The sequence below is a fragment of the Ostrea edulis genome, chromosome 2 (assembly GCF_947568905.1).
Source record: "Ostrea edulis chromosome 2, xbOstEdul1.1, whole genome shotgun sequence".
NCBI lineage: Eukaryota > Metazoa > Mollusca > Bivalvia > Ostreida > Ostreidae > Ostrea > Ostrea edulis.
Window position 1 is genome coordinate 82,238,024 of NC_079165.1, and position 26,158 is coordinate 82,264,181.

At 33.7% G+C, this 26,158-nt stretch overlaps 3 protein-coding genes across 4 annotated transcripts; 2 read left to right on the plus strand and 1 right to left on the minus strand.

Moving 5' to 3' along the window:
* The first annotated feature begins 338 nt into the window (after positions 1-338).
* On the plus strand, positions 339-4,786 carry LOC125681321 (uncharacterized). Its single transcript, XM_048921357.2, has 5 exons — positions 339-573; positions 3,293-3,389; positions 3,806-3,919; positions 4,014-4,277; positions 4,699-4,786. Exons 2-5 carry the CDS (start codon positions 3,353-3,355, stop codon positions 4,701-4,703), a joined length of 420 nt encoding a protein of 139 aa, XP_048777314.2. The 5' UTR covers positions 339-573; positions 3,293-3,352; the 3' UTR covers positions 4,704-4,786.
* Positions 4,787-5,057: 271 nt separating this feature from the next.
* LOC125681320 (kelch-like protein 20) lies at positions 5,058-21,906 on the minus strand. Its single transcript, XM_048921355.2, has 9 exons — positions 21,736-21,906; positions 13,240-13,774; positions 12,670-12,828; positions 11,511-11,721; positions 9,912-10,095; positions 9,239-9,382; positions 8,464-8,597; positions 7,879-8,087; positions 5,058-6,187 (listed from the first exon to the last, which is right to left on the minus strand). The coding sequence occupies exons 1-9, from the start codon at positions 21,741-21,743 to the stop codon at positions 5,996-5,998; spliced, it is 1,776 nt and encodes a 591-aa protein (XP_048777312.1). The 5' UTR covers positions 21,744-21,906; the 3' UTR covers positions 5,058-5,995.
* Positions 21,907-22,279: 373 nt separating this feature from the next.
* Positions 22,280-26,132, plus strand: LOC125680599 (ankyrin repeat domain-containing protein 45-like). Of its 2 annotated transcripts, XM_048920280.2 has the most exons (5): positions 22,280-22,675; positions 23,502-23,669; positions 24,041-24,135; positions 24,332-24,470; positions 25,927-26,132. In XM_048920280.2, the coding sequence occupies exons 1-5, from the start codon at positions 22,384-22,386 to the stop codon at positions 25,962-25,964; spliced, it is 732 nt and encodes a 243-aa protein (XP_048776237.2). In that variant the 5' UTR covers positions 22,280-22,383; the 3' UTR covers positions 25,965-26,132. The 2 variants fall into 2 exon arrangements, with proteins under 2 accessions (XP_048776237.2, XP_056011133.1); XM_056155158.1 differs by having other exon boundaries at positions 22,298-22,675; positions 24,332-26,132.
* The last annotated feature ends 26 nt before the right edge of the window (positions 26,133-26,158 follow it).

Consider the following 26,158-nt stretch of genomic DNA (forward strand, 5'->3'; position numbering starts at 1 on the left):
ATATTCGCTGAATACTAGCAGTATTAATATACGTATATTACAGGTGCTTAAAGTATACATGTATTTTGATTTTGTTTGTAATATGGGATTATTTGGTTGACTGAGCAGCATTAATATATAGTTTTCATTTTCATGTTACGTAAGTTATAGTTCAAGAATTTTTTGTTCAAAATTATTATAAAAACATGTTGAAAACCACTGAACTTATACATTTCCTTTTTCTTTTTTTATTGATTTAAAACTCTGGATCAGGATGTACATATATATTTAATATATAAATATTTATATCTCTCGGGAATATTAAATAATATTTAACAAACACATAAAAATAATAATTTTCTAATGAAACTAACACTGTATATCAAAATATTGTAAATAGATAAAACGTTGTCCATGTATCTAAATGTCGAGTTGAAGGCCACAGCAAGAGATTTTTTACAATAGGAATACAAAAACAGGTCAGCTAACAAAGGAGCACAGTTCTTGACCATGGGGATTCCAGTAGTTTGTTAGAAAACCCGATCTCCAAAGACTACGTGGATATTATCAATGAGGAACTCCAGCAAATCAAATGTGCGTGGAATCAGAGTGATGTTTTACAAAGTAATTTTTGGATGACTGAGTGATGCGAATATTTTCGAGTTCCATCTTTATTGAAGAAGCAATTGTCTATGGTGTCTAAGATGACTTTAATTTATCATAAGGAATGGTGGTGTAAAGAGGATGGTTTTTGGAAATGTTTTGTTTTCAAACTTCATATAAAAGTTATTTGGAGTTTTTGAGAGTCCATATTTAATTTATATCAGTTCTCGCATGTTGCGGCACAATAAGTCTGAAGTTTATCCTTCACAACAGTAACATTTTCGTGAGGAGTAAAGATAGGGGCAAAGTAGAACGTGCAATGGATTTTGAAAAAAAAAATGGAATAAAAATAATGGCAAATATTATTGATTTGATTCATTATCAATATAAAGTTTGACTACTGGAGTTTAGAAATTCTGCATTGATTGATTCATTGTATGTTGTTTAATGTCCCTCTCGAGAATTTTTCACTCATATGGAGATGTCACCATTGTCGGTGAAGGGCTGTGAAATTTAGGTCTATGCTCGGCGCTAAGTTACGGCCTTTACGCAGGGAGGGGTCTTTATCGTGCCACACCTGCTGTGACACGGGGTCTCGGTTTTTGCGGTCTCACCCGAAGGACCGTCCCACTTAGTCGCCTCTTACGACAAGCAAGGGTAACTGAGGACCTACTCTAACATGCATCCCCACGAGACTGCAAATTTGAATCGTGATGCTCTGCCTGCAATATTTAGGAAAGTAAATTATGTCTATTATGCAAATTCATACTCGGATATTACATACCTAGGTGCGATTAGAGAATTCTGTGAATGAAGAAAATAATATTTAAAAAGAAGAGGCCCATGGGCCACATTGCTCACCTGAGTCACCTTGGCTCATATTTTAAGATTTTTCCTATTATATTCGCATACAAAACTTTGATCCCTATTGTTTGATCCCTTTTGATCCCTATCCAACCCCCGGGGGCCATGATTTTAACAAACTTGAATCTGCACTATGTCAGGAAGCTTTCATGTAAATCTCAGCTTTTCTGACTCAGTGGTTGTTGTTGAGAAGATTTTTCCTATATATTTGTATGTAAAACTTTGATCCTCTATTGTGGCCCCATCCTGCCCTCGGGGGCCATGATTTGAACAAACTTGAATCTGCACTATGTCAGGAAGCTTTCATGTAAATTTCAACTTTCCTGGCCCGGTAGTTTTTTTTAGAAGAAGATTTTTAAAAAGATTTTCCCAATATATTTGTATGTAAAACTTTGATCTCCTATTGTGGCTCCATCCTATCCTCGGGGGCCATGATTTTAACAAACTTCAATCTGCACTATGTTAGGAAGTTTTCGTGTAAATTTCCATTTTCTTGGCCCAGTAGTTTTTGAGAAGATTTTCCCTATATATTTGTATGTAAAACTTTGATCCCCTGTTGTGGCTCCATCCTATCCTCGGGGGCCATGATTTTAACAAACTTCAATCTGCACTATGTTAGGAAGCTTTCGTGTAAATTTCCACTTTCTTGGCCCAGTAGTTTTTGAGAAGATTTTACCTATATATTTCTATGTAAAACTTTGATCTCCACTTGTGACCCCATCCTGCCCCCAGGGGCCATGGTTTGAACAAACTTGAATCTGCACTATGTCAGGAACCTTTCATGTAAATTTCCACTTTCCTGGCCCAGTAGTTTTTGAGAAGATTTCTAAAGATTTTTCCTATATATTTGTATGCAAAACTTTGATCCCCTATTATGGCCCCATCCAACCCCCGGGGGCCATGAATTTAGCAAACTTCAATCTGCACTATGTCAGGAAGCTTTCATATAAATCTCAGCTTTTCTGGCTCAGTGGTTCTTGGGAAGATTTTTAAAGATTTTTCCTATATATTTGTATGTAAAATTTTGATCCCCTATTGTGGCCCCATCCAACCCCTGGGGGCCATGATTTGAACAACTTGAATCCCTACTATGTAAGGAGCTTTCATATAAATTTCAGCTTTTCTGGCCAAGTGGTTCTTGAAAAGATTTTTAGATGACCCCATCCTATTTTTGCATTTTTGTGATTATCTCCCCTTTGAAAGGGACATGGCCCTTCATTTGAAAGCCCTTCACCCAAGGATGCTTTTGGCCAAGTTTGGTTGAAATTGACCCAGTGGTTCTGGAGAAGAAGTCGAAAATGTAAAAAGTTTACAGACAGACGGACAACAGGCGATCAGAAAAGCTCACTTGAGCTTTCAGCTCAGGTGAGCTAAAAACACTCAATATTTTCTTCATGTGGTAAAATTATTTACTTTACTGAAGCAAACATATACATCTATGGATTTGAATGAACAAGTGCGCATGTTGTCGTTGACAAAAATGAACTATTTTCCTTAAGATAGTTGTGGAGTCGTTAGGGCCAATTCCAATTAAATTTCTTTATGATGTGTTATTCTCAGGGTAATACTTCACTAATGGGTTTCAGCAAAGTGTAATTTTAAAATGTAAAGTCGATTTTGACATCTCATAAATTGTCTTTGTTCATCTCGAGGAATTAGGAGAAGATTGTCGGATATAGTTTTAAAGAAACGAAGCATGAAAGCCGAAGTGATGGTTATGACAAGAATTTCGTGTAGACAATTTTTTGGTTCTTGGAACATTTTTATTGTTCAATTTATCAAAACCGACATTTCGTCATGTTACTATGTTTTAGATATTTAACTCTTCGCCGTTTTAAAATTACAGTTCTCCCGATCTCGACTTTTATCGGACTACAACGTTGGCAGGAGGAGGACAAATTGAACCATGTGGAAGTTTCTTTTTCTTACTCTTAACATTTCAAGTGAGTTGTTTTGATATTTTTAAAAATAAAATGCAATAAGAAATTAAATCAGTGAAACAAAATAAAATAATTCTAAACAGTTCATTCCATACAATATCGCGTTTTTGTAGCCTTTTGACGAGGTTAATCAAAAGGTATATCGACTTCAGGAAAAGAAAACATATTGATTACGAAGTCAAAGGTAATGTTTTTTTTCCAAGGTCGACATATTTAGCTATGATCATACCGAACCAAGGGGCTACATTTGTCGTCTTATCGTCGGATACCCACGACTGATCTCGTCTTTACGCATCACGTGGTCGGTAAACGTGAGAATCCGACAATACAAAAAAGTTTTGCTGTTTCAAATTTTAAAAAAAATATATTGCCGTATAAAAATTGCGCTATGAAATGTATGGTGTATTGCGTTGTTACAGGTGTGACGTGTTTGATGATGGGCGGTAGCGACTTCTACTCGCTGTCTCCGTTTGAACGGAGTGCGTTTGAAGGGGTACCCGGAATCCCTGCAGAACAACTCTACAAAATGGCTGGTAAGACTGAAAAAAGAAATTGAATTAAAAATCTCGGTTTTGTAAGATAAACAGTGGAGCTAGTGCGATTCTTCCTTTCCTTTCTGGATTTCAGACGGCTCGGTCACGGACGCCATCAAGTTAAAGGCAAGACTGTCAGTGTCCGGCGGTGGAGCTTCATCTGTCCCCATTGCTGGTGCTCTGGGTTTGCCTACTGCCGCGATGACCGGTGGTGGCGCTGTTACAAGAGGACTACCCGGCCAGAATCCGGGATTTTATACCTTTCAGCAGCCACAGCCATTTAGGGCTCCTACGCTGACGTATTCACATCCCAGCATGCATTACAACTTCGGGAACATGGCCGCATTAGCTCTTATTGGTAATTCTATGTCGCGTGATTTTTAGGTCTTTTTTTCCTTTATGGGGTATATCTTTTCATTACAATTTCTATGTAACTGAAAGTGCATAACATGTAACATTCTTTTTTAAAATGCAGTTTAGCACAAGATGTGTTTGTGAAACAATGTGCTCCCAGAGGTAACTCTCCAAGGTCAAACAGATTGACCAATAACAAAACACCACCTTGATCTTCGGACATAAAAACCTAGGTGTTGTATGAAAGGTGAAGATAACGAACAGTGATAAATCTCGTAACTCCTAAAAGCAATACAAAACAGAGTTGGGTAAACACGAACCCCTGGATATCATGTGTCTAGGAGGAGCAAGTATCCCCTAGTATATCTCACAATTTACATTCCACTAACAAGTCTGTTTATCTGTATAACTGTTCTGTATTTCAGATTAAGGAAAAACAACGCTGAAAAACACCAAACATGTGAATTGTAGTCAAGCATCAATGTCAATAAATCAAGGTTGTTTTGTTCTCAATTCTCTATGGTTTTCTGAGAGAAAATATGATCACATCTCTGATGATGCCAGAAATTTTCCAATACATGTTTTGTCCAGAATGGTAATTACTCTATTGAAAAGGATGGGTTTATTTTATCATATTAGGATTCTGATATTTAATACATTGTATATTGAAAAGAGTTTGACAGTCAAATAACCTGTAGACTAAGCAATAATATTGTTTAAAATCATACATGTTAAAAGAGCATTTAGTATTTGATAGTACAGGGGAAAAAAATAAACACAATAATTACTCATATCAAGGTATTTATTATTCACAATTATTCACGTAGATTTGCATTTTTCATGACAAAAAGATACAATGCTTTCAACTGGGAGAAAAAGCACACATTTACAAATTTCTGATAAAAGCATACATTAAAAGATATCTTTTAAAAAAGCTAATTTGTGGAACATGGATTATAAAATGTCAAAGCAAATGAAATGCATATGATTGTTACAGCTGCAGCAGTTACCATGAGCAAAATATTTCAGTAAAACTCATTATTGTCTTATAATACATATATGTAGTAATACCTTTGTTATATACATCTACAAACATCAACATCCACTCTTTTAAAATATCATTCAAACATTTAAAATGTCCACACACACACAAATTGAATATCAACAATATATAATGATATCTGTGAAAATCTTTATAACTTAGTTGAAATACAATGAAGCGAGTGCCTGTCAGGCTTTATATCACTGGTATTTGACAACAAGTTGATACTTACAGAACTTAGCAGGTAATCGCACTGAGATTACTATACGGAACTTAACAGGTAATCGCACTGAGATTACTATACGGAACTTAACAGGTAATCGCACTGAGATTACTTAATGGGGTGCTTATCATATACTGCTTTCTTTGCTTTATGAAAGAGTGACGAAAAAAGGCAAAGAACTGCAGCAATCACGGGAGTGTGAGGGGTTAACCCTTGTGGTAAACTTGGACATGAAAGCACTACAGTTTATAAACTGGATAAATACTCGAAAAGTGTACATAGCTGAAAGCAGTTCATGTAGGCATAGAAGGGGAACACTATCTATCGCATATGTAATGCTTCATAGTAAAATCCTTTTGCCTGCTGTTGAGTTGAGTTGAGTTTTGTGTAGGACTCCCCATTTTATTGCAGCTATTGTAATGCCCTATGTTTCATTTTGTAAGCACCATTTCACGGATTACCAAAGATGAGATTCGTGTTGGGGCATTCGGACAACACCGACTCCTCCTCCAAGTCTGCGATAATTCATTCCCCCACATAACTTCCAGCAGTTTGCCTCTGAATCAAACACCTCTATTGTCTTTAAGTAGGTTGTTCCATCAAAGCCTCCTATGGCCATCAACTGTCCATTCACCACAGCTAAACCCACCTGACAAGAGTTAGAATGTGTGGTCAGTAATTTAAATGACAGATATATAAATCAGCACTATACAGGAAACATAAAAAGCCCCATTGTGTGATGAATATTATCATAATCATGCATACCGTATAAGTGGAATTTTTAGCGAGACACAAAGAACAAGGTACGATTGTGTACATAAAAAGGCCCCCAAAAATTCTCTGATTTAAAGGAGTTTTGAATCAAGCTTGATCTGTGTTTTAAATAAATTAAATATATGCGAAGTATAGTATCTCAACTTAAACAAGAGGCCCAGGGGCCTTATAGGTCACCTGAGTATCATGTAACAACCTTCCAATGTTTGAATTAGGTTTGTGTTTAAATATAAGAATTTTACTTTTGGATGGAAGAAACATTGAATAGCTATGTGGTCAGCCCCGCCTTTGCACCAGAACCCCTGACCCAGGGGCCATAAATTTCAATTTTGAAAGAAGCATCCTTGATCATCATTATCATACTATTAGTTTGTGTACTTAATACCCAGCAGCAGAGGAGAAGGTTTTCAAAGAAATAAAATGCATTTTCACTATATGATCAATAGGGCCCCACCCTAATACCAGAACCCCTGACCCAGGGGCCATGAATTTCACAATTTTGAAAGAGGCATCCTTGCTCATCATAACCATGCTATTGGTTTGTCTACTTAATACCCAAGGACAGAGAAGAAGATTTTCAAAGAATTTCTACATTTTCACTATATGACCAATAGAGCCCCACCCTAACACAAGAACCCCTGCCCCAGGGGCCATGAATTTCACAATTTTGGTAGAGGGCTCAACGCTCATTATAATTATGCCCACAGTTTGGCTTCTTGATGTCCAGGAGTAAAGAAGATTTTTTAAAATTACACTCATTTTGATGGTTTTTGCCCCACCCCTCAGGCCCCAGGGGGGCAGGGACCACGAATTTCACAACTTTTGTTCCCCTCCACCCACAGATGCTATATGCCAAAATTGGTTGAAATTGGTTCAGGGGTTTCAGAGAAGAAGCTGAAAATGTTCAAATGTTAATGCACGACGACGAACAAAAACAGATAGCAATAGGTCACCTGAATTCATTCAGGTGACCTAATAAAAGTTATTTCTTATTTTATAGCATTATTACGTCATGAATAAGAGTTTTCCCCGCCTTTTTTCAAAAAGAGCTTGATAACTGTTAAATTTCATCCAGATTATTGCTTAGGAAATGGTGTGCCCATCTGTCGAGCAAAATGAAATTAATATATATTGTGTATTAAGAGAAGATGAAAAATGTATTTGAATATAAATTTGCTCGACGCATGGGCTGTATGTTTTATGAAAGGAAAACACCCTGAATTTATGAAAATTTTCATTGATTTTTACATTTTTGGCAATTTTATGCCAACTTCACGCTCATACAACACAAAGCAATTTTGGATCAAATTAAAGTTAGTTTGAATTTGCTTATATATTCCTTATTTGAATGCCAGATTTTGGGACTCCTACTGAAATCATTTATTTTCTGGGCCAAATGACTGTAGAAACTGTCCCTACTTCTTAAGTGATTTTCCCATCAAAATGGGTATATACATGTATATTTAAATCTAAATTAAATCCTCGCTAAAATTTTTACTTATACGGTATTATGAATGACTACAAAACCAATTTTACACTGACTTTACACAGCAGGACACCACTTACCCCACTTCTCCGCGACGTCATGGCCACCACCGCCTGCCAGGAGTTAGTTTGGGGGTTGTACCGTTCTGCACTGCTTAACTCTGTCGTGTCGTCTCTCCCTCCCACGGCGTAAATCATGTTGTTATATACAGCCACTCCCAAGTGTTTACGCCGGGTACCCATGGGAGAGACTGGTGTCCAACGATTGCTCCTTGGATCATATCTCTCAACTGTTGAGAAAAATAAAAGAAAAAAGATAACATTTACAGAGCTATCCTATGACAAGATCACAAAAATGCGCTTTGCGTTGACTAAATATGAACTTCTATAATTACGATTGGTCTGTGTAACACTATACTGCCTTCTGTGATTAAGTCCAGTAAGGAAAATTTGATTGGGGGGTGGGGGAGGGGGGGGGGGGGGCAAAAAACTGTCATATGCAATAATTTACTACAAGTCTAATCCTTTACAGCCTGAAGGCTATTCCTTAAGAGTTCGATAATCGAAATTTATAATTTTCAAAGCATGGATCACACAGGTCATATTCATAATGCAAAGTTTAATTCAGTGGAGTCAGGTGACTGAGATCTATAACACGCCTCTTACCTGTGTTTAAAGGAGATGTTCCATCAGAGCCCCCCACGGCGTACAGATATCCACCCAGGACTGCCACACCCACCCCTAGCCTCCTGGTACTCATAGAAGCTACCTTAGTCCACTTGTTTAGCTGAGGATCATACCTGTAAATAAGATGACAAACATTACGAAACATGTAATGCATATGAATCAACAATAATCATTTAACCTTCCTTTCCCTGTATATTATCATCTAACCTTACTTTCCCTGTATATTATCATCTAACCTTCCTTTCCTTGTATATATCATCTAACCTTACTTTCCCTGTATATTATCATCTAACCTTCCTTTCCCTGTATATTATCATCTAACCTTCCTTTCCCTGTATATTATCATCTAACCTTCCTTTCCTTGTATATATCATCTAACCTTCCTTTCCCTGTATATTATCATCTAATCTTCCTTTCCCTGTATATTATCATCTATTCTTCCTTTCCTTGTATATTATCATCTAACCTTCCTTTCCCTGTATATTATCATCTAACCTTCCTTTCCCTTACACCATTATCATCTAACCTCCCTTTCTATGTATATTATGATATAAAATTCTTTATCTTGCATATCATCATTTAACCTTTCTTCACCTACGTATATTATCTAACCTTTCTTCACCTGAGTGACATTGCATAATGAAATACACCAATAATCCATATATATCTTTAAGATTAATTCCACAACTGTAATTTTGTGATGAATGTCTAAAAATCTTTCACATAATTGTTGAAAAGTCATCATGGACCTTACCTCTCCACAAAATTAAGACAGGAGACCCCGTCCTGGCCGCCAACAGCGTACATATAATTGTCGAGTACGGCGACTCCCACACTTGTCCGACAGGAACTCGTTGGAGCCACGTCCCCACTCCACTGGTTTGTCTGGGGATCAAATCTAGAAATAAACAGACATAACAAAATATTAAGCTTGAAGCACAGATAAGGAACAGTGCAAACGAAAGAGATGCAATTTAAGTCATAATGAGGAACACCTGATCAATGTGTAAATAATATGTTATTGTCTTGTTAAAAGTCTTCAACGTTATTGATCTGATGATTTCAAACACTACAGTACACAATATTGACATTTCCAATGTTTTTACCTTCGATATCTTTATCAATTGAAATGATTGTCATTTTCCTCATGAATGTGAACGATATGCGTATGAATCTTGATCAATATAGTACGACTATTTTAACAGCTGGGAATATTCCGACAGAAACGAAAGTAAAATGTAAATATAAAATATAAACTTCAGATTTAAAAATATTTGAGAGTATGAAGCAATGTTTTATGTCAGCATACTTTTCATGAAGCACTAACACACTGAACTATATACTGAACTATATATATTGGCGTAAAGTGTCCCAATTAATACCCTCATGTAATTTCAAAAATGAAATTTATCTCTTAAGTATCTGACCTTTCAATACTGTTAAGGTACGACTGTCCATCATGTCCTCCCACAGCATATAGAAGGTCATTCAGTACAGCCACCCCGACTCCACAGCGCCGCTTGGACATTGGAGCCACCATTCGCCACTCACTGGTCTGGGGATCAAACCGCTCCACACTGGAAATGGCATCACCACTGCACCAGCCCCCAACTATCATCATAAAATAAGTCAAGCAATGGAGTACATGTTTCAGATAATTAGTATCAACAACTCTGTTCACACAGCTCTGTATAATTAGTATATTTACGATAAATGTTTGTTATTGTTTAGATTGAATATTGTTGTTGATAAGATGATTAAAACAGTTGGAATGCATATTTCTGTTGCTGCGTTAAAAAAGGTCCATAATGAGTGGAAACTGAATTCTATAAAATTCCTAAGCCCAAAAGGCATAGCTCTGCCCAAAATCATCTGACTGGAATCTAACAGTAACTTGACCTACATATTGTCATGATATATATATATATATATATATATATATATATATATCCCAAACTCTCATTCAAAATGTCCATGTATTAGTCAGATAATGAGCAGAAAACCGCTGGAAACTGAATTGATTCGAGATTTTTCAAGTCCAAGGAGCATAACTCTAACAAAAGTTTTTGACCTGACCCAAATACTGATTTGACCTGTGTATTCTTGTGGCATATCTATATCCTAAATTTCAATTTCAAAAATATCATACAAATATATACATATATTGATGAGCCAAAACCAAAATTTTCTAAATTAAAGGGGCACAACTCTGTCAAAAATAATTCAACCATAAGTACTTGACTTAGATATTCTCATGATGTACTTAAGCAAATACATGTAGATACCAAATTTCAGTTAAATATATGCATCCATAGCCGAGATAATGAATGGGAACTGAATTATGACAGAATGATGGAAAAGGGCAACACTCTATGACCTAGCCATTTCATGGCCGGACGTAAGATATGATCTGATTTTAGTAAGTCATTTCAGTGTGTCATGTCTCCACTGCTTTTATCAGTAATCACAGTATGTACACATTATCTCTGAGTTTCTGTGTGTATGTCTTCAAAGGCATTGATGCAATCACATTATACTGATGTTCAAATGATATTTATTAACATTTGTATATATGTAGTCAATAAATAGGGTTCCTCAGACCTATTCTTAATTTTTGTGCACCTGATTATTCAAAATATACACAGAGAGGATGTTATCCATCTTGGAAAGTTAATTGATTACTAAGTTTAATTGCTCTTAAGGAGGTATAATACATCATCATATAAATGGCTGACTTCCTTTTGAAACTTGAATAAAAATATAAATATCAACAATACATGTATATTCCTTTTAAATCTAATTGCACTGGATAACTTATTAGATTTATATGTTGACTGCTGATCATGCATTTAAATGTAGCAAAGGTTTTATTGTTTTTCAGCTTACTTTCTACTAAAACTGCATTTTCCCCCTAAATGAGTTATATTTGAAACTTTTCAATTTCATTGTACATACTCTCTACTTTCTATGCATATCAGATTTCTCTGGTGTATTAGCCCTCCTTAAACCAAGATCCATTTTCTTACCTGCAAATAAAACCTCCCCACATCTGATTGGTTTACGTGGACGGGTCCTGGGACCTTGCATGAGGGGTCGCTCTTGAGGAAGAAGGAGATAGTTTTTGGCCTCGTCCACTAAGTCTCTACATGTGTCATCACTTTTAATAAGTAGTTCAGACCCAACTGTCCCAACCAAGAATTTGGGACTCATCAAGGGAAGACGGACATGCTGAACAACCTGAATTCAAAACAAAGCTGGAACTGTATTTAAAGTTTGTTGGGGTTGCATGTTATGGTCACAAAGATGACTTTCTTTTAACAAAATGGCATTTTCAGTGATAAAATGCTGGCAGACAAAGACGGGTTCCTTTCTGGTGTCAAATCACAGGAAATAGTGTCAAAAAAAGGCTGTAAATATTTAATATCATAAAACTGTCACACAAGAATTGAAGTTTTGAAAAAAAAATTCAAAGCTCGAAATTAGACCATTTATGTTGCGTATTATATACAATTTATACATATCATATATATACAGTGCTCCCTCGATATGTTGCCAACTTTTGTGCAAGACGAATTTGGGCAATATAGCAGGGGTGGCAAAATAACTAATTCACCATTCTTGTCAATTCACTCAAGTAGTCAAAAGAAATTCAGTCATGTCAATTTATTTGGGCTCCATTCTGTATAAATGTTTAGATAATACTGAGTTTAATTTAGCAGTTATTTGTAATTAACCTGACCACCTTGTCCATTCTGTCACACTTCAGGACATTGCTCTCAAAGTACAGGAGTGATTACTGATGGATGTTAGGTATGGCATTACCAATATCAAGTATTATCAAGGGTAAACCCTATAACATTTTACTTATTTGTTCATGAAAATCAGTGGTATATGGCATGTACATGTAGGTTTGGCATTATGACAGGGATGTTAACGTGGGGAGAAATCTGTTCTTTATGATTTTCAGGCAATAAGAAGGGGTGGAATTATACCGAGAAGAGGGGGGGGGGGGGGGGGGGGGGGGGGGGGGGGATATATCGAGGGAGCACTGTAGTGTTTTGAATATCTACAATACAAAGTGAGGAATCCTTCAGGTATTTATGTGTTTGGGTATATATGTGCACTAACATGAATGTGCAAAACTTCAACATGAATAATGGACTAACTTCTGATAGAAATACTTACCACTGGTAGGTGTGAACGCCTTTCAGAAATGTTAAACTTGACCCAGTTAACAACTGCATTGTAGACTTGTTCCTCACTACGAACATTTAATTCATCACTGGAAATGATGTCCACCAACTGATTAACAGGAAGAAGCATGAATTCCTCACTCTCCATCACCTACAAAATGAAATACAATCAAATTCATAGTCACCAATACAATTTATATCCATCACTTATAAAATCAAATACAACCAAATTCATAGTCTCCAAAACAATTGATATCCATCACTTATAAAATCAAATACAACCAAATTTATAGCTTCCTATACAATTTATATCCATCACCTATTAATAGTCTCCAATACAATTTTTTATCCATCACTTATAAAACTACAACCAAATTTATAGTTTCCAATACAATTTATGTCCATCAACTATTCATAGTCTCCAATGTAATTTATATTTTTTGAATCTAAAAAAAACCTGCTCTGAATATATCTTCATGTTTTTAATGACAAATTTGTAATATATAACTTTACTATGGAAATGTAAACTTGGATGAGAAAAAAATAGAAAAATCCTATTTACCTCTTGAAAATTATGCTGAGTAAATTTATCAGCAATCCTTAATAGTTCCCTGCAAGCGTGTGTGTCAGCAAAGGCTCGGATACCAAGGCAGTTGGAAGGGTCTAGCTGTCTTTTGAGAAACTCACAGCACACATCTTGTATTTCTGCCAGCTGTAAAAGGCAGGCTGCAGGAAGGAGGGTTTGGACATTCCCCTCCTCCACCGTAATGTTCGAGGTATAACAAAAGTCTATTAATAACTCCATAGCTGTCTCATCAATGTCTCTTATTGTCACCTCTGTCTGCCGACTCTCTGCCAGCTCTCCAGTGAACATGGCATGGAAGTATGGACTACACGCAGACAGGATGACGCGATGAGCAAAAATCTTTTTATTTCCCACAATAAGGACGACGTCGCACAATTCGCGGTGTTTCCTTAACACGTTGATTGCCTCCAGGGTGTGTCGAGGATGTTTGTCCGAAGTGTAAGCTAGGCGAGCCGGGGACGCCGGTCTGTCCATTCCGGTCTGGATCAGGTCTGCCGTCTGCAACTCACGACTGCAAAAGAAATGACCAGAAAAAATTGTAATTAGTCCACAGTATGAAATAACTGGAAACTAAAGGCATAATCCTCAATCATTTCATATGATCACAATAAAAAAAGTTAATAGGAAACATATTTTCTGGCTATAAAAATAGATTAAAAAACTTATGAACAAAAATCTTATCAAAATAGCTACATTTTTCTCCTCCTGCACATTTTCTTGGGTAGAAATGTGACTCTACACCTAAACAGTACTTCTTTACAAGGCATGGCTAAGATTTCCTCTGAATGACACTCTGTAGATAGGTTTAGGGACACTTCTTACTTATCATCTGTCTTAAATAATTACTTTCAAGATTTACTCAAAATGATGTTGGTATTGTAATGAAATGCATGGGTCTAGTGTTTGAATAACAACAAGCAATAAAAACAAGAAGGATAATTATATATTTTGATAGAGGTGAATTAAAGTACTTCCAGGGTGATAATTAGTAGGTTTGAATGACTCCAGTAGTGCTAATGGTTTTGTTTGATTGCCTCCTGGCCATTTAATTATCAGGTGTTGGGGGAATGTGTGAAAAACAGACATTCTTATAAAAACATTTAATGTTCCAATCTAAGGTGTATAAAACAGGGATTGATTTAGTTATCAAAAAAATAAATAAAATAAAATTAAAAATTAAAAAAACCTTTTAGCTGTTGATCTTAAAATTATCTTTATATTTTGATAATTGTGTTTTATTGTTGCATTCCTTTTCTTATCCTTGTAAAGCATCTTACAGTAATTTGTTTTACTATATAAATTTTATTATCATTATTAAGCAGAAAAACAATTAAATATGAAAATAAATATCACTATCATTTGCAAATATGTTTAATGTTGTTAATTATTAAATTTTAGAATATATGAACTGCACCACATTCCACAATGGTACAAGAAACACCTGTCTGCATCTACATGTACAAGATGCATGTCTATCTTTGCATGCTTGATGTCACAAGCTATGATTCTGTCAATTACAATTAAAAAAAAGGACATCACACTGACCCATTTTTAGGTTGGGACACACCTTCCCCAAGATGCATTTTAAAAACTGACTAAGTTTGATATTCCTATAGGCCTCAGTGCTCAAAATATTTTTTTTGTTTTTTTGTGCACATACTGGTACATCAGATATACATTAATATTATATCCAGAGAAGAAGAAAAACAAAAAAGAAAACAAAGCATATGAGCTGAAGGTATGTGGGATTTGAGAGAGAAAGAGAGGAAGAGAGAGAAGTTAAGAAAACAGAAGGTTCCATCGATTCCATTGGGCATCAAACTTTTCCTTTTTACCATTTTTATACGAAATAAATTTTTGAGTTTCATAAAAAAATTTCATTTGTGATATTGCAGCACACACACTCAAGGACTTCTCAGTGCATCTTGCTGTGTACACATAGTGTTTAAGCCATAAGACAATAGTGTTTTGTATCATACTATTATTTTCAATAAAACCAAGAATAAAAGAATTTTTTGTAATTCAGTCTTATCTTCCAAAAAATGCTCAAATTCTGTTAGGAATAATTGTAAAAAATCACATTCTATTGTTTCCTCTTCAGAATGACAATGATTGCAGTACTTAGAGTCAATTATTTTGATTTTGAATAAAAAAGAGTTTGGGGCCAAGATTCGGTTTATAATTCTGTATTGAAACCATTGGATTTTGCTATCTTTTGTCACTCTGAAGCTTAGGGTATTTTATGAATTATTTTCCATTCTTTAGTGTTAACTTCTAAAAGCTCAATCCATTTTGTTTTGCCTGACGTGATTGAGAAATTTTGATTTATAATTTCATAAAAAAGTTTTGATTTGTAGCATTTCAACACTGTATATTTATTTGACATAATCAATGAATTTGTGAGCTTTTTGATAGTTTTGTCACATCCACAATTTTTCACCCAAGCCTTAACAGCATGGATAATGCTATTATATTCTAAAAAATTAATCTTTGTATTTGGATAAGTATTGCAAAACGATTCAAAACCAAGAAATGAACCATCTTCATTGATTATATCATTAAGTTGTCTGATGCCGCTGTCAAACATTTGTTTATTATAAAATGGTTTTCCACCAATATGAATATTTGGGTTATAAAATAGAGGTGCATCAGCAGCAACATCAGACTTTTTACTAAGGTCATGCAATGTAAGCCATGATTTAAATACATCTATCCAAAATTTATTTTTCAATGTTTTCAAGGATATTGTAAAGTATTCAATTCCACAGTTTATTAATTTGCTGAAGTCTAACTTTGGAATAAAATGTTCCATCCCTCTATTTGAAAACATGAGATATCTTATCCAAAACAACTTAGGTTTACCATTTTTAAACCCCCCATCTTCATATTTTTTAAAAATGACCTCCTTTTTTACCCTATGTGTTTTATTATTCCATATAAACAAGAAAAATATCTTTCCTAATTCCTTAAGGTAGAGTTCAGAAGGATTTGGGATTGACAATAAAATATAGTTTAGTAATGGTAAAATCAATGTCTTGATAACTGTAATTTTCCCTATGGGAGTTAAAAACCTTTTCTCCCATTGTTTGATTATAGATTTAATCTGCACTAATTTTGGTTCATAGTTTAATTGTGGTATCTTATCTAATTCCATGTCAAAATGTATTCCTAACAAAGTAAATCTGGTGGTACTCCACCTAAGCCTGTAATTTGGCAGCAAAGTTTCATTACTATATTTTTTGGAACCTAACCACATTACATGAGTTTTTTCATAATTTTCAATAAGAACTTAAGATATATTATATTTGTGCATGATGTGAAATGATAACTATTTAATGTTGTTTTAACCACATGTGTTATATAGTGCGGGATCAGGAGTGCACGAAAATTATATGTTGTTCTTTGAGTTGAAAATGATTTTATTGAATATGACTGTATTTCATTTAAGTATCCATGACATAGCCCTGCATCACAAGTACTGCTGGAAATCTACAAATGACACTGTGTTCAATAAAGTTTTTACAACAGTATCACAACATCCATGTCTCTTGGTTATCAGATGATATATAAATATGTAGCTGTGCTCAACCTAATGGTTCACTACCTATTCATTATTGGATAATGGTAATTCATTCCAAATTTGTTATTTGAATCGGCATTTATTGAAGAGAGCTTTTTTACGACATTCTGAATACTAGAATCATATGATATTGAATTGAGATCATAAAACTAAATGATTTCATATAACACTCATAACACAGATCACCTTCCGAGGCCCTTGACTGGTCAATCTTGTATCTTATTATTGTTATTTGGCCCTAAAAGAAAACTAAGAAAAGTTGATGATTTCTCCAATGTCTGTAAAGATCATGTTATCAAAGCTTCTCAGCAAGTAAAATATCTTGGTTTGTATATTGATGCTAAATATAAAATATCTTGGTTTGTACATTGATGCTAAATATAAAATATCTTGGTTTGTACATTGATGTTAAATTGTGTGGTGAAAATATTGTATCTACTATTCAAATGTGCAAATTTTCCTTATGTTCAGAACTTATTCTGTCATTTGATTATTCGGGCAGTACATGGTACTCTGGATTGTCCAAAAGCACTGAAACGTAAATTACAAATTTGTGAAAACAAGGTTATTAGATTCATTTTACATTTATCTCCAAAGCATTCAGTTAATTCTAGTATGTTGATACTTTGAATATGTTGAATGTGGACAGGATGGAAACAAATGAGACTGAATGGTGTTTTTATTATTTGTTCATAACAAAGCCCCTGTTCATCTTTAGAACATATTTTACAAGTATATATGTGACCAATACTGTAACATCAGATCTGCAAATAGTCTCGATTTTAGATTACTATCAATCAAGCTGTGTAAAGATCAGACCTTTTATTACAATGCCATCAAGGATTGGAATAATTAGCCAACAAACATCACACAATCAAGAAGTAAGGAATCTTTTAAACACTCTGTCAAGAAACGCTATTAATGGAGGATTTGAAATGTTGTGAAGAGAGTTCTTTTGTATCCTTTAAATACTTTGTTAGTTTACTTTTCAAACTTGATACAGGGTTTTAAATTTGCCATAATTCTTACTCCTATAGGGTGTATTACAGTGATTAAATCATTAGCAATTTCAAAACTGGTACTTATTTATTTCATTACCAAATCCATCTAAAGACATCATAGACAAGTTAAATCAAATATTCTTCAAGTTTTTATGGAAAAGTCCTGTCGCAAAAGTTAAAAAATCAGTCGTCACACAAGAATATGACAAAGGAGGATTAAATATGGTAAATATTGAAAACTTTATTGCAAGTCTAAAATTGTCATGGATTAAAAAAACTTCTCTTTGATACAGCCAAGTGGCAATCTATTATAGGAGCAGAAGTTGATATAAGTAATGCTATTAAATTTGGACCGTTGTATGCTTTACAAAAACTTGAAAAATCAAAGAATATGTTTTGGAGGGATGTAATTAAATCCTGGAAATGGTTAATATGTCTTTTTGAGAGAAAAAAATCTTCTGAACGTATGGTTAATAGTGTTTTATGGTACAATGAAAACATAAAGGTAAATAGAAAAACTTTATATCTGAAAGAATGGTGTGAAAATAATGTATATACAGTTAACTCAATGTTAGATGAGAATGGAGATATCATGAATTATAATCAATTCATGGAAATGTATAAAGTAAAATCTCATTTTTTGGTTTAAGACAAGCATTGAAGAAAGCAATGAGAGTTAATGGAATAAACCAGTTTATAAAAGTTCAAGAACCTACTATTCCCATACATATAGCCCCTTTCATATATTTTAAAAGAAACAAAAAAAAACTGTACAAATTTTTAATCATAGTGAAGAAAAACCTACAGGTCAAAAGAAGTGGGATATACAATTTGATATCTCTCAAGAAGAGTGGAATACAATTAATAAAAATGTTTTTACTATTACAAAGGATACAAAGTTACAGTGGCTACAATATCGTATAAATCAAAAAATTTTAGTCACAAATTTATTTTTGTTCAAAATAAAGAAAATAGACAACGATTTATGTTCGTTTTGTGTAAAAGAAAGGGAATCAATAGAGCATGTTTTGTATGACTGTGAAAATGTTGTTTTATTTTTCAAGAATGTGCAGTCATGGTTTAGGGATTTTTTTTCAGTAAATATTGTTGTTGATAAAAAAACCTTTTTGCTGGGTAGCTCAGAAAATGAAATGATCAATTTGATTAATTATTATTTAAAGTACTTTGTGTATTGTTGCAAATGTAGAGGCAATCCGCCTTTGTTAAATAACTTTATTACCACTTGGACAAATGTGTACAAAGTAGAAAGGCAGTTAGCATGCAAAAATGATTATGTAGATGTTTTCGAGAAGAAATGGAATACATTTCATAAATTAAAAGATTTATAGATTTTAGATCATCCAGAATATATAATATGTAATTGTATATATTAATTAGCCTATGTATATCATCGGAAGTTATTATCAATGTCATAACAGTACATTTGTTATACATTTAAAACCTTTAGTTTGTGACAACCTATTAGATTAATATTATTTTGTATAGTGTACATATGATAAGCCAGAGTAATTTCATTCCTTTCTAATTCTCTTCCTTTTTTCCTATCTTTGAATGAATGCCTATTACAGTGGATGTGTGAGTAAATGGTAGATAAAATACCCTGTACCCCCTAGTCAGGTGGGTTTGTAAGGGCATGATGTTAAAACCCTGACTGTCATAATGTGAATAAATGTTGTATGAAAAAAAAAAAAAAAAAAAAAAAAAAAAAAAATTTGCCATAATTAGTCTACATCCTGTTTTATTTTCACCATGATCACACTTTGCTGTTATTTATTGTTAAATTAGAAATAAACACCTGTGCTTTTATGAATGGGTTATCCTTAAGGTAGATTGATCTCCATGTGATGTCATAGGTTTTTGCAAAAATCTTTATTAGATTAAACGTTGTGCATGGTATAAATATACCTTTCAGAGGAAATTTTACTCATTTGATTAAATAAAAAAATTGGTAAACTATTGATAGTGAATATATATATATTTTCCATAGATAATCAATTATTTATAATTTTAAAAATGTTGTCCATGGCAATAACTTTTATACTGGTTGATTGACTGTACATGTATATTGTTTAACGAGAATCTTTCACTCATATGTAGACGTCACCATTGCTGGTGAAGGGCTGCAAAATTTAGGCCTATGCTCCACACTTATATGATGATGATAAAATTTATATAGCATGTAACTTATATAAAACAAATTACTCTGAGGTGCTTCTCAAGGGCAAGAAGAGGAATAAAGCACAATTAAATGGCATAAGATCTTATATCTGTAAAATTACCAAAATAAAAGACTATGATTAAGATCAATAGCTAAAGTTTTTTTTATGGGGAGGGATCTTTATTGTGCCACACATGCTGTGACATGGGACCTCGGTTTTTGTGGTCTCATCCAAAGGACTACCCCATTTAGTTGCCTCTTGCGACAAGCAAGGGGTACTGAGGACCGATTCTAACATGGATCCCCACGGGAATCTCCTATGCTGATGTACTGAGGACCGATTCTAACATGGATCCCCACGGGAATAACCTATGCTGATGTACTGAGGACCGATTCTAACATGGATCCCCACGGGAATCTCCTATGCTGATATTTTCTCTACCATTATACTAGGATTTCCCTTATGTCCACAATTAATTTATAAATATTTATAAATTAGCAGTTTTTCTAACCTGCTGAGATTAAACATTTGTCATTTTAACAAGTTTTTATCCTTACGTTCTACGAAAATGTGTGATTTTCATTTGTTGACCTATATTTTTGATTTTGTATGTCTGACATCTCAAAAAAGGAGGCAATATACACATTTACTTTGGTTATTATTCAAATTAACAATATTGAGTGGAAATTGATACAGTTTTTCCACTTTCGACATTAATATTGATGAGTCACATATTAGGGTGGATCTACCTTAAGTGCAAATCAATGCAAAAATACTATCCGTGATAATCATTATATGTATTTAATTTAAACTTCTAGTCTTAAAAATTGCAGAATACTTTAAGATTATATTGGATATGGATGTATTAATATTCATTTGTTCTTTTCAGTTGATATGCTATTTATATCGCCTTGTGTCAAACATTGATTTTAACCTGAATAAAAAAAATCTATCTAAATGTATCTTAATTTCTGTGGAAACGAGGGGGTTATTCATATTCGATCTTTCCTATCCCCCTTATGGTCCGAATATAAATATGGGAGATAGGAAAGACCGAATATAAATAACCCCCTCGTTTCTACAGAAATTACATGTATCTAGGCCCTATATCTAAATGTATCTTAATTTCTGTGGAAACGAGGGGGTTATTCATATTCGATCTTTCCTATCCCCCTTATGGTCCGAATATAAATATGGGGGATAAGAAAGACCGAATATTAATAACCCCCTCGTTTCCGCAGAAATTACATGTATCTAGGCCCTACATCTCTCTATGAAGAATGAAACAAATCGTTTATGAACACGGGTCATTATGTCAAAGAAGTGTTACAGTGAGACAATAATTAGTTCATGGTACAATGTAAGCATTAGGAAAGTGTTTTCTTGTTTGAAGATTGATATATTTTTATTATTTTATACAACATATACATATAAATTGTGAAATGTGGTCCAATAAAAATTTCCCCATGAAAAGGAACTGTGGGTATCGTAATTCTCGGCTTAGTAAGTTAGTTTCATTTTTTTTATTAATCTCAGCATATGACGAACAAATAATCTTATACATTTGTTTAACACTTGTACCATTTAATGAATTTCTTTTACAAAGTAATGCCCTGATGACAATGATTTATAGTATGACTGCACTGTCAGGTATTAAATCGATTCAGGCAAAGTGACTAGACACCAATAAAGTTCATGTTTTGATACTCACCATGCCATATTTGTAATTAAACTTTCAAATATCAGTACTAAATGTTCTTTAACAATGTCTCATCATTACACGGCAAAACGTAAAATTATCATTTTTTTCCCCTCTGGTTTCCATATCTTTCAGGAAATCCATTAGGCACTATAATGGTAATTCCGAAAACAAGTTTTTCCGGATAACTGAAAAAATAATAATAATAATAAAAAAGATAATTAAAAAGTAATAATTATAATAATAAAAAATTGAAAGGCATAATTTAAATTTTTAAAAGTAATGTCATTGTGTTGTCTAAAACTTAGATATATTCTCTCTGTACTATTTGGGGGCTGGGTAAAAAAGGGGATTTTTTTCGTATCTGTTATTTTAGCAAAATGTATCGATATTATGATTCATTTCAATCGTCACTTTACTTGAAAATCAGTAGAGTTTATGTTTGATACATAACATAATCATTAGATTCCATAGTTTTTGAAATTAAAAGCACTTCCGGATTTCTTTGTTCTTTACAGGTTTTGAACTTTATTTTAAAAAATCAGCGTTTTTCATACGCAATCTCGAAGACTGTAAAATGCCATATCTTCAAGCACTAATCCTACCTGTTGACGCTAACTACGAAAGTTTGGCTGGAGACGCTGTCAATTTTCATCAAATATGACTACAGATGTAGCATCTCAACCCGAGGAAGCGGAAGAACAAGAAGTTGAAGTTTTATTGCCAAATACAAATATTGTGACACACTGTGTTTTAAAAAATGATGTCGAACGTTTGAGAAAATCGTTCGAGGATGATGAAGATCCCTATAAAGAAACTGTATTAGATCTGATAAACAGAAGATGTAGCGATGGCAAATCTCCTCTTGATTTAGCGTCTACACTTGGTAGAATAGATCTTGCCAAGGAATTGATACTTAGAGGAGCTGAAGTTAATTCTGTTAACATAAAAGGTAAAATCTCGAATTTCCTCGTTCACATATACAGTTAACTTAGGATATAGTAATACCTGAAATAGTCTTTTTCTATGACACTTAATGGTCTGAGCCAAATGATAAATAAGGCCTGTCTTGGTTGATAAGCCAGTCTCCTCGAGCAAAGATCACAGTTTTGTCCCAGCTGAGCAGCGAAGATTGATTAAGATTTTACGCTGTTTTGGCAATATTTCAGCCATTTTACGGCGGCGAAGTGACAATTTTCTGAATAATTCCGAAATAGCATAGAAAGGAAAGAATCAAGAAAGCTAGGGTTATTTGGAATGCTTGAAAAATATATAACTTATCTCATTTGTGAAACAATCATGAATTCTGAGTGGTGAACCAAGTTTATCATTGTGTGAATATACATGAAGGATATATAGTTTTTATTGATATTAAACCATAAATACCATTTAGTTATCTTTACATAGAGTTTAATAATATCTATTAATCATGAAAGCTACATTCTTCATATATAAACATTTGTATAAATCATAGTTTTCTTTGTTATAAGTCTTTAAGATATAGCTAATTAAAATTAATATAGAGATGTTTAGTATAGATCTATAAATCGTTATGGTAGAGATGTTTAGTATGGATTAATTCTATTGTTTGTTATGAATTGTAAACAGTATAGCTTACAACCCCAGTCAATTGTATCACTTCGAATTTGCTATGAACATGATGGAGTAAATTTGAACACAAGCGATACAATTGCCTGTGCTTTCAACTGATGAAACCCTGTTTTAAAGTCAAATGCAAAACTATATTTTAATCATTTTGTGACATGGACATGTTTTAGGTTATACGGCATTACACCATGCAGCTGCCTGGGGGAAGGTCAGTCTCCTAAAGGTACTGGTAGATGCACTAGCTGATTTACAGCTGAAGACGGCCCATGGAGAGAGGGCAAGAGAAACTGCACTAAGATACAGTCAAACAGAGTGTGTGGACTTCTTGGACTGGGCAGGCAAGTATAAAATGTAACTTCCACAATATGAAAAAGTTTTCTTTTGAATTAAAGACTTGATCAACATGTCCATGCCCTTATTTACATATGTGCCTGTATCTTGAGAAGAAAGTCTGAGTCAGAGTGATCTAGATTGCATACTCTATGTGTAGCAAGTTCATGTATACCAGTATAATGTTAAAGATAATATTTTTGATGCAAAGCAACACTTTTTCATCATCTATCAGTCCATCTGTAACATTTTGTAACACAACTGAAAAAGGGGGGTGGGGGTAGCTATAGACCTTGTTTAAAGCTTTTAAGAGAATGCTGTAATAATCTACCCCAAAAAATAATAATATTATACCCATTATATTTCTTTTCTAATGCAGAGGCCAAATCAGAGCTACTTGAGGCTATCAGAGGTCACCAAGAATTTTTAACAGATCCTGAGAAAAACCAGGGTCGACTTACAAAAGAGGACAAGGTAAAGTTCAAAACCACCACATACAACATTTATAAAAAGTCATAACCAATACAGGGCACTAAAGCTTTTCAAATATACAAATTATTGAACTCATAAAATTTTGTACACATACATGTGAACTACATTTGAGAAAATATGCCTACAATTAATGCACAGACAGCATTTTATTGAAAGAAATAATTTGATTTTTCCTTAGAATATCATTACAAATTCTTGTAAAGAAAAAACTGAATGGGTTGAGAACACTTCTGATGCTACAACGCAGGACTTCATTACTCAGAGACAGAACTTGGATGAAACAATCACCCCCATCATACAGAAACTTAATGAGCCAAGTAAGGATACCTTGTATACACGTATAATGTGTTATTTAAAAAAAAATAAAATAAAAATCAGCAATTATTGAATACTGGTAATTAAAAGAAAATAAAAAAAAAAACCCACCTTTTTAATTGCATTTCCTAGAATACCGTACTGAAATTTAAAATGTTTTTTAAAAAATTATTTCCGTTCAAATTAATGTGAAAATACTGTACATGAACTTTAATATTTTAAATACTTTTAACAGTAGAAACAGTGAGTATATGCCATGAAATTGTGTGCATGTGTGTGTCCCCTTACTCCACCCACTGACCAGGATTAGAAAACTCTCTCATACTTGATCACACATTCCCACTGGCCTCGATTAACACATCCAAATGTTTGCTGTGTTTTGAAGCATGCTCTTAGTTTTACAGTTTTTATGTGGCAAGTTTTGTCATTGATAGTTTGATTAAACCAAGTTTCAAATAACTTTTTTAATAAATGATGCATGCAACCACCAATCTGATCTGTTTAAACTGGCCTGGATTTCTCGAAATATACTACGTTGAAATTTGTACTTAAATCTGAAATTTACACTCAAATTTTAACAGCTCAAATAAAAGAGAAACTTAAGTTTGAGATTTTTTCGAGAAATCCAAGGCTGGTTCTCAGACAATGACAGTTCTGGTTCTCAGTCTTGATTACCCTTGATCAGACAATGACAGCTCAAAGGACTAAATTTCCCCACTAAAATTGACAGTCATACTGTATTTTCAAATTTAAGTGTATTTTGTACAAAAATTTCTATATATTTCGACTCTTAATCTCAGTTTCATCTCATCAAAGTAAGATTTGCACTTTGACATCATAATTAACTTTACATTTTGTCATCGATTTTGGTATACATCATATTTTAATATAAAATGCCATTGAAAGATCAGTTAAGTGCAGGTTTGGACGAATTTTATGTAAACATGCAACTTATTGATTCATCTTTCCACTTCACATATACAATTGGATTGTTTGTCCAGTGCTGCACCCTGTTTCCTGAAGGCAAAATGTGCACAAAAATTTGGATGTTTCATCTGTGTAAAATTATTTCTCTAAATGAAATGCTCTGGACTCAAAATGACCGTAAATATTATAAACAAATGATGTGATCTGTAGTGGAAATTATTTCTTTAATGAATCTCTTTTATGAAATAAAAGAAGAGCAAGAATCTTTTTTTAAAGCTTTGAAATTTTGACTTATTTAGAGGTTCAGAGAGACTAGCTTTTATTATTATAGTCTTTTTATTTCCAATACTTCAACAACAAAAAATATAATAAAAAAAATGCAGATATTTCAATAGACTAGTTTTACATAATGTTCAATAATTCCATCATTCATAATGAGAGAAGATTAGTAAAATATTGAGTAATATTAAACATAACTGAATCAAAATACAGAATTGAACTCTTACATGTTCAATGTCCACTATTTTTCAGCCCCAGAAAAACCAGAGAAAAAAGTAAATAAGGAGTAAGGAGAGATGTCCCAGGACAGAGTGTGCTTGGCCAAGCTGTACTGACCGCGTACTATACTGACTGTGTACCATGCTGGCGATGTACTGTATTGACTTTGTACTGACCAATTATTATCAACTGTGATAAAAATAAATGTACTTATATTCATAATAAATTTTTAAACTGATTTTAATGAGCCTTTTCAATGTGGGGA

What these genes read in the sequence shown, in the direction of transcription:
- LOC125680599 (XM_056155158.1), top strand. Translation starts at nt 22,384, where the DNA reads ATGACTACAGATGTAGCATCTCAACCCGAGGAAGCGGAAGAACAAGAA. An exon ending in TAATTCTGTTAACATAAAAG is followed by an intron (nt 22,676 to 23,501) that starts GTAAAATCTCGA and finishes GACATGTTTTAG; the next exon opens with GTTATACGGCATTACACCAT. An exon ending in GGACTTCTTGGACTGGGCAG is followed by an intron (nt 23,670 to 24,040) that starts GCAAGTATAAAA and finishes TTTCTAATGCAG; the next exon opens with AGGCCAAATCAGAGCTACTT.
- LOC125681320 (XM_048921355.2), bottom strand. An exon ending in CTCAGCATAATTTTCAAGAG is followed by an intron (nt 12,829 to 13,239) that starts GTAAATAGGATT and finishes TTCATTTTGTAG; the next exon opens with GTGATGGAGAGTGAGGAATT. An exon ending in TACCTTAACAGTATTGAAAG is followed by an intron (nt 9,383 to 9,911) that starts GTCAGATACTTA and finishes GTTTATTTCTAG; the next exon opens with ATTTGATCCCCAGACAAACC.
- LOC125681321 (XM_048921357.2), top strand. Translation starts at nt 3,353, where the DNA reads ATGTGGAAGTTTCTTTTTCTTACTCTTAACATTTCAA. An exon ending in TCTTACTCTTAACATTTCAA is followed by an intron (nt 3,390 to 3,805) that starts GTGAGTTGTTTT and finishes GCGTTGTTACAG; the next exon opens with GTGTGACGTGTTTGATGATG. An exon ending in ACAACTCTACAAAATGGCTG is followed by an intron (nt 3,920 to 4,013) that starts GTAAGACTGAAA and finishes TCTGGATTTCAG; the next exon opens with ACGGCTCGGTCACGGACGCC.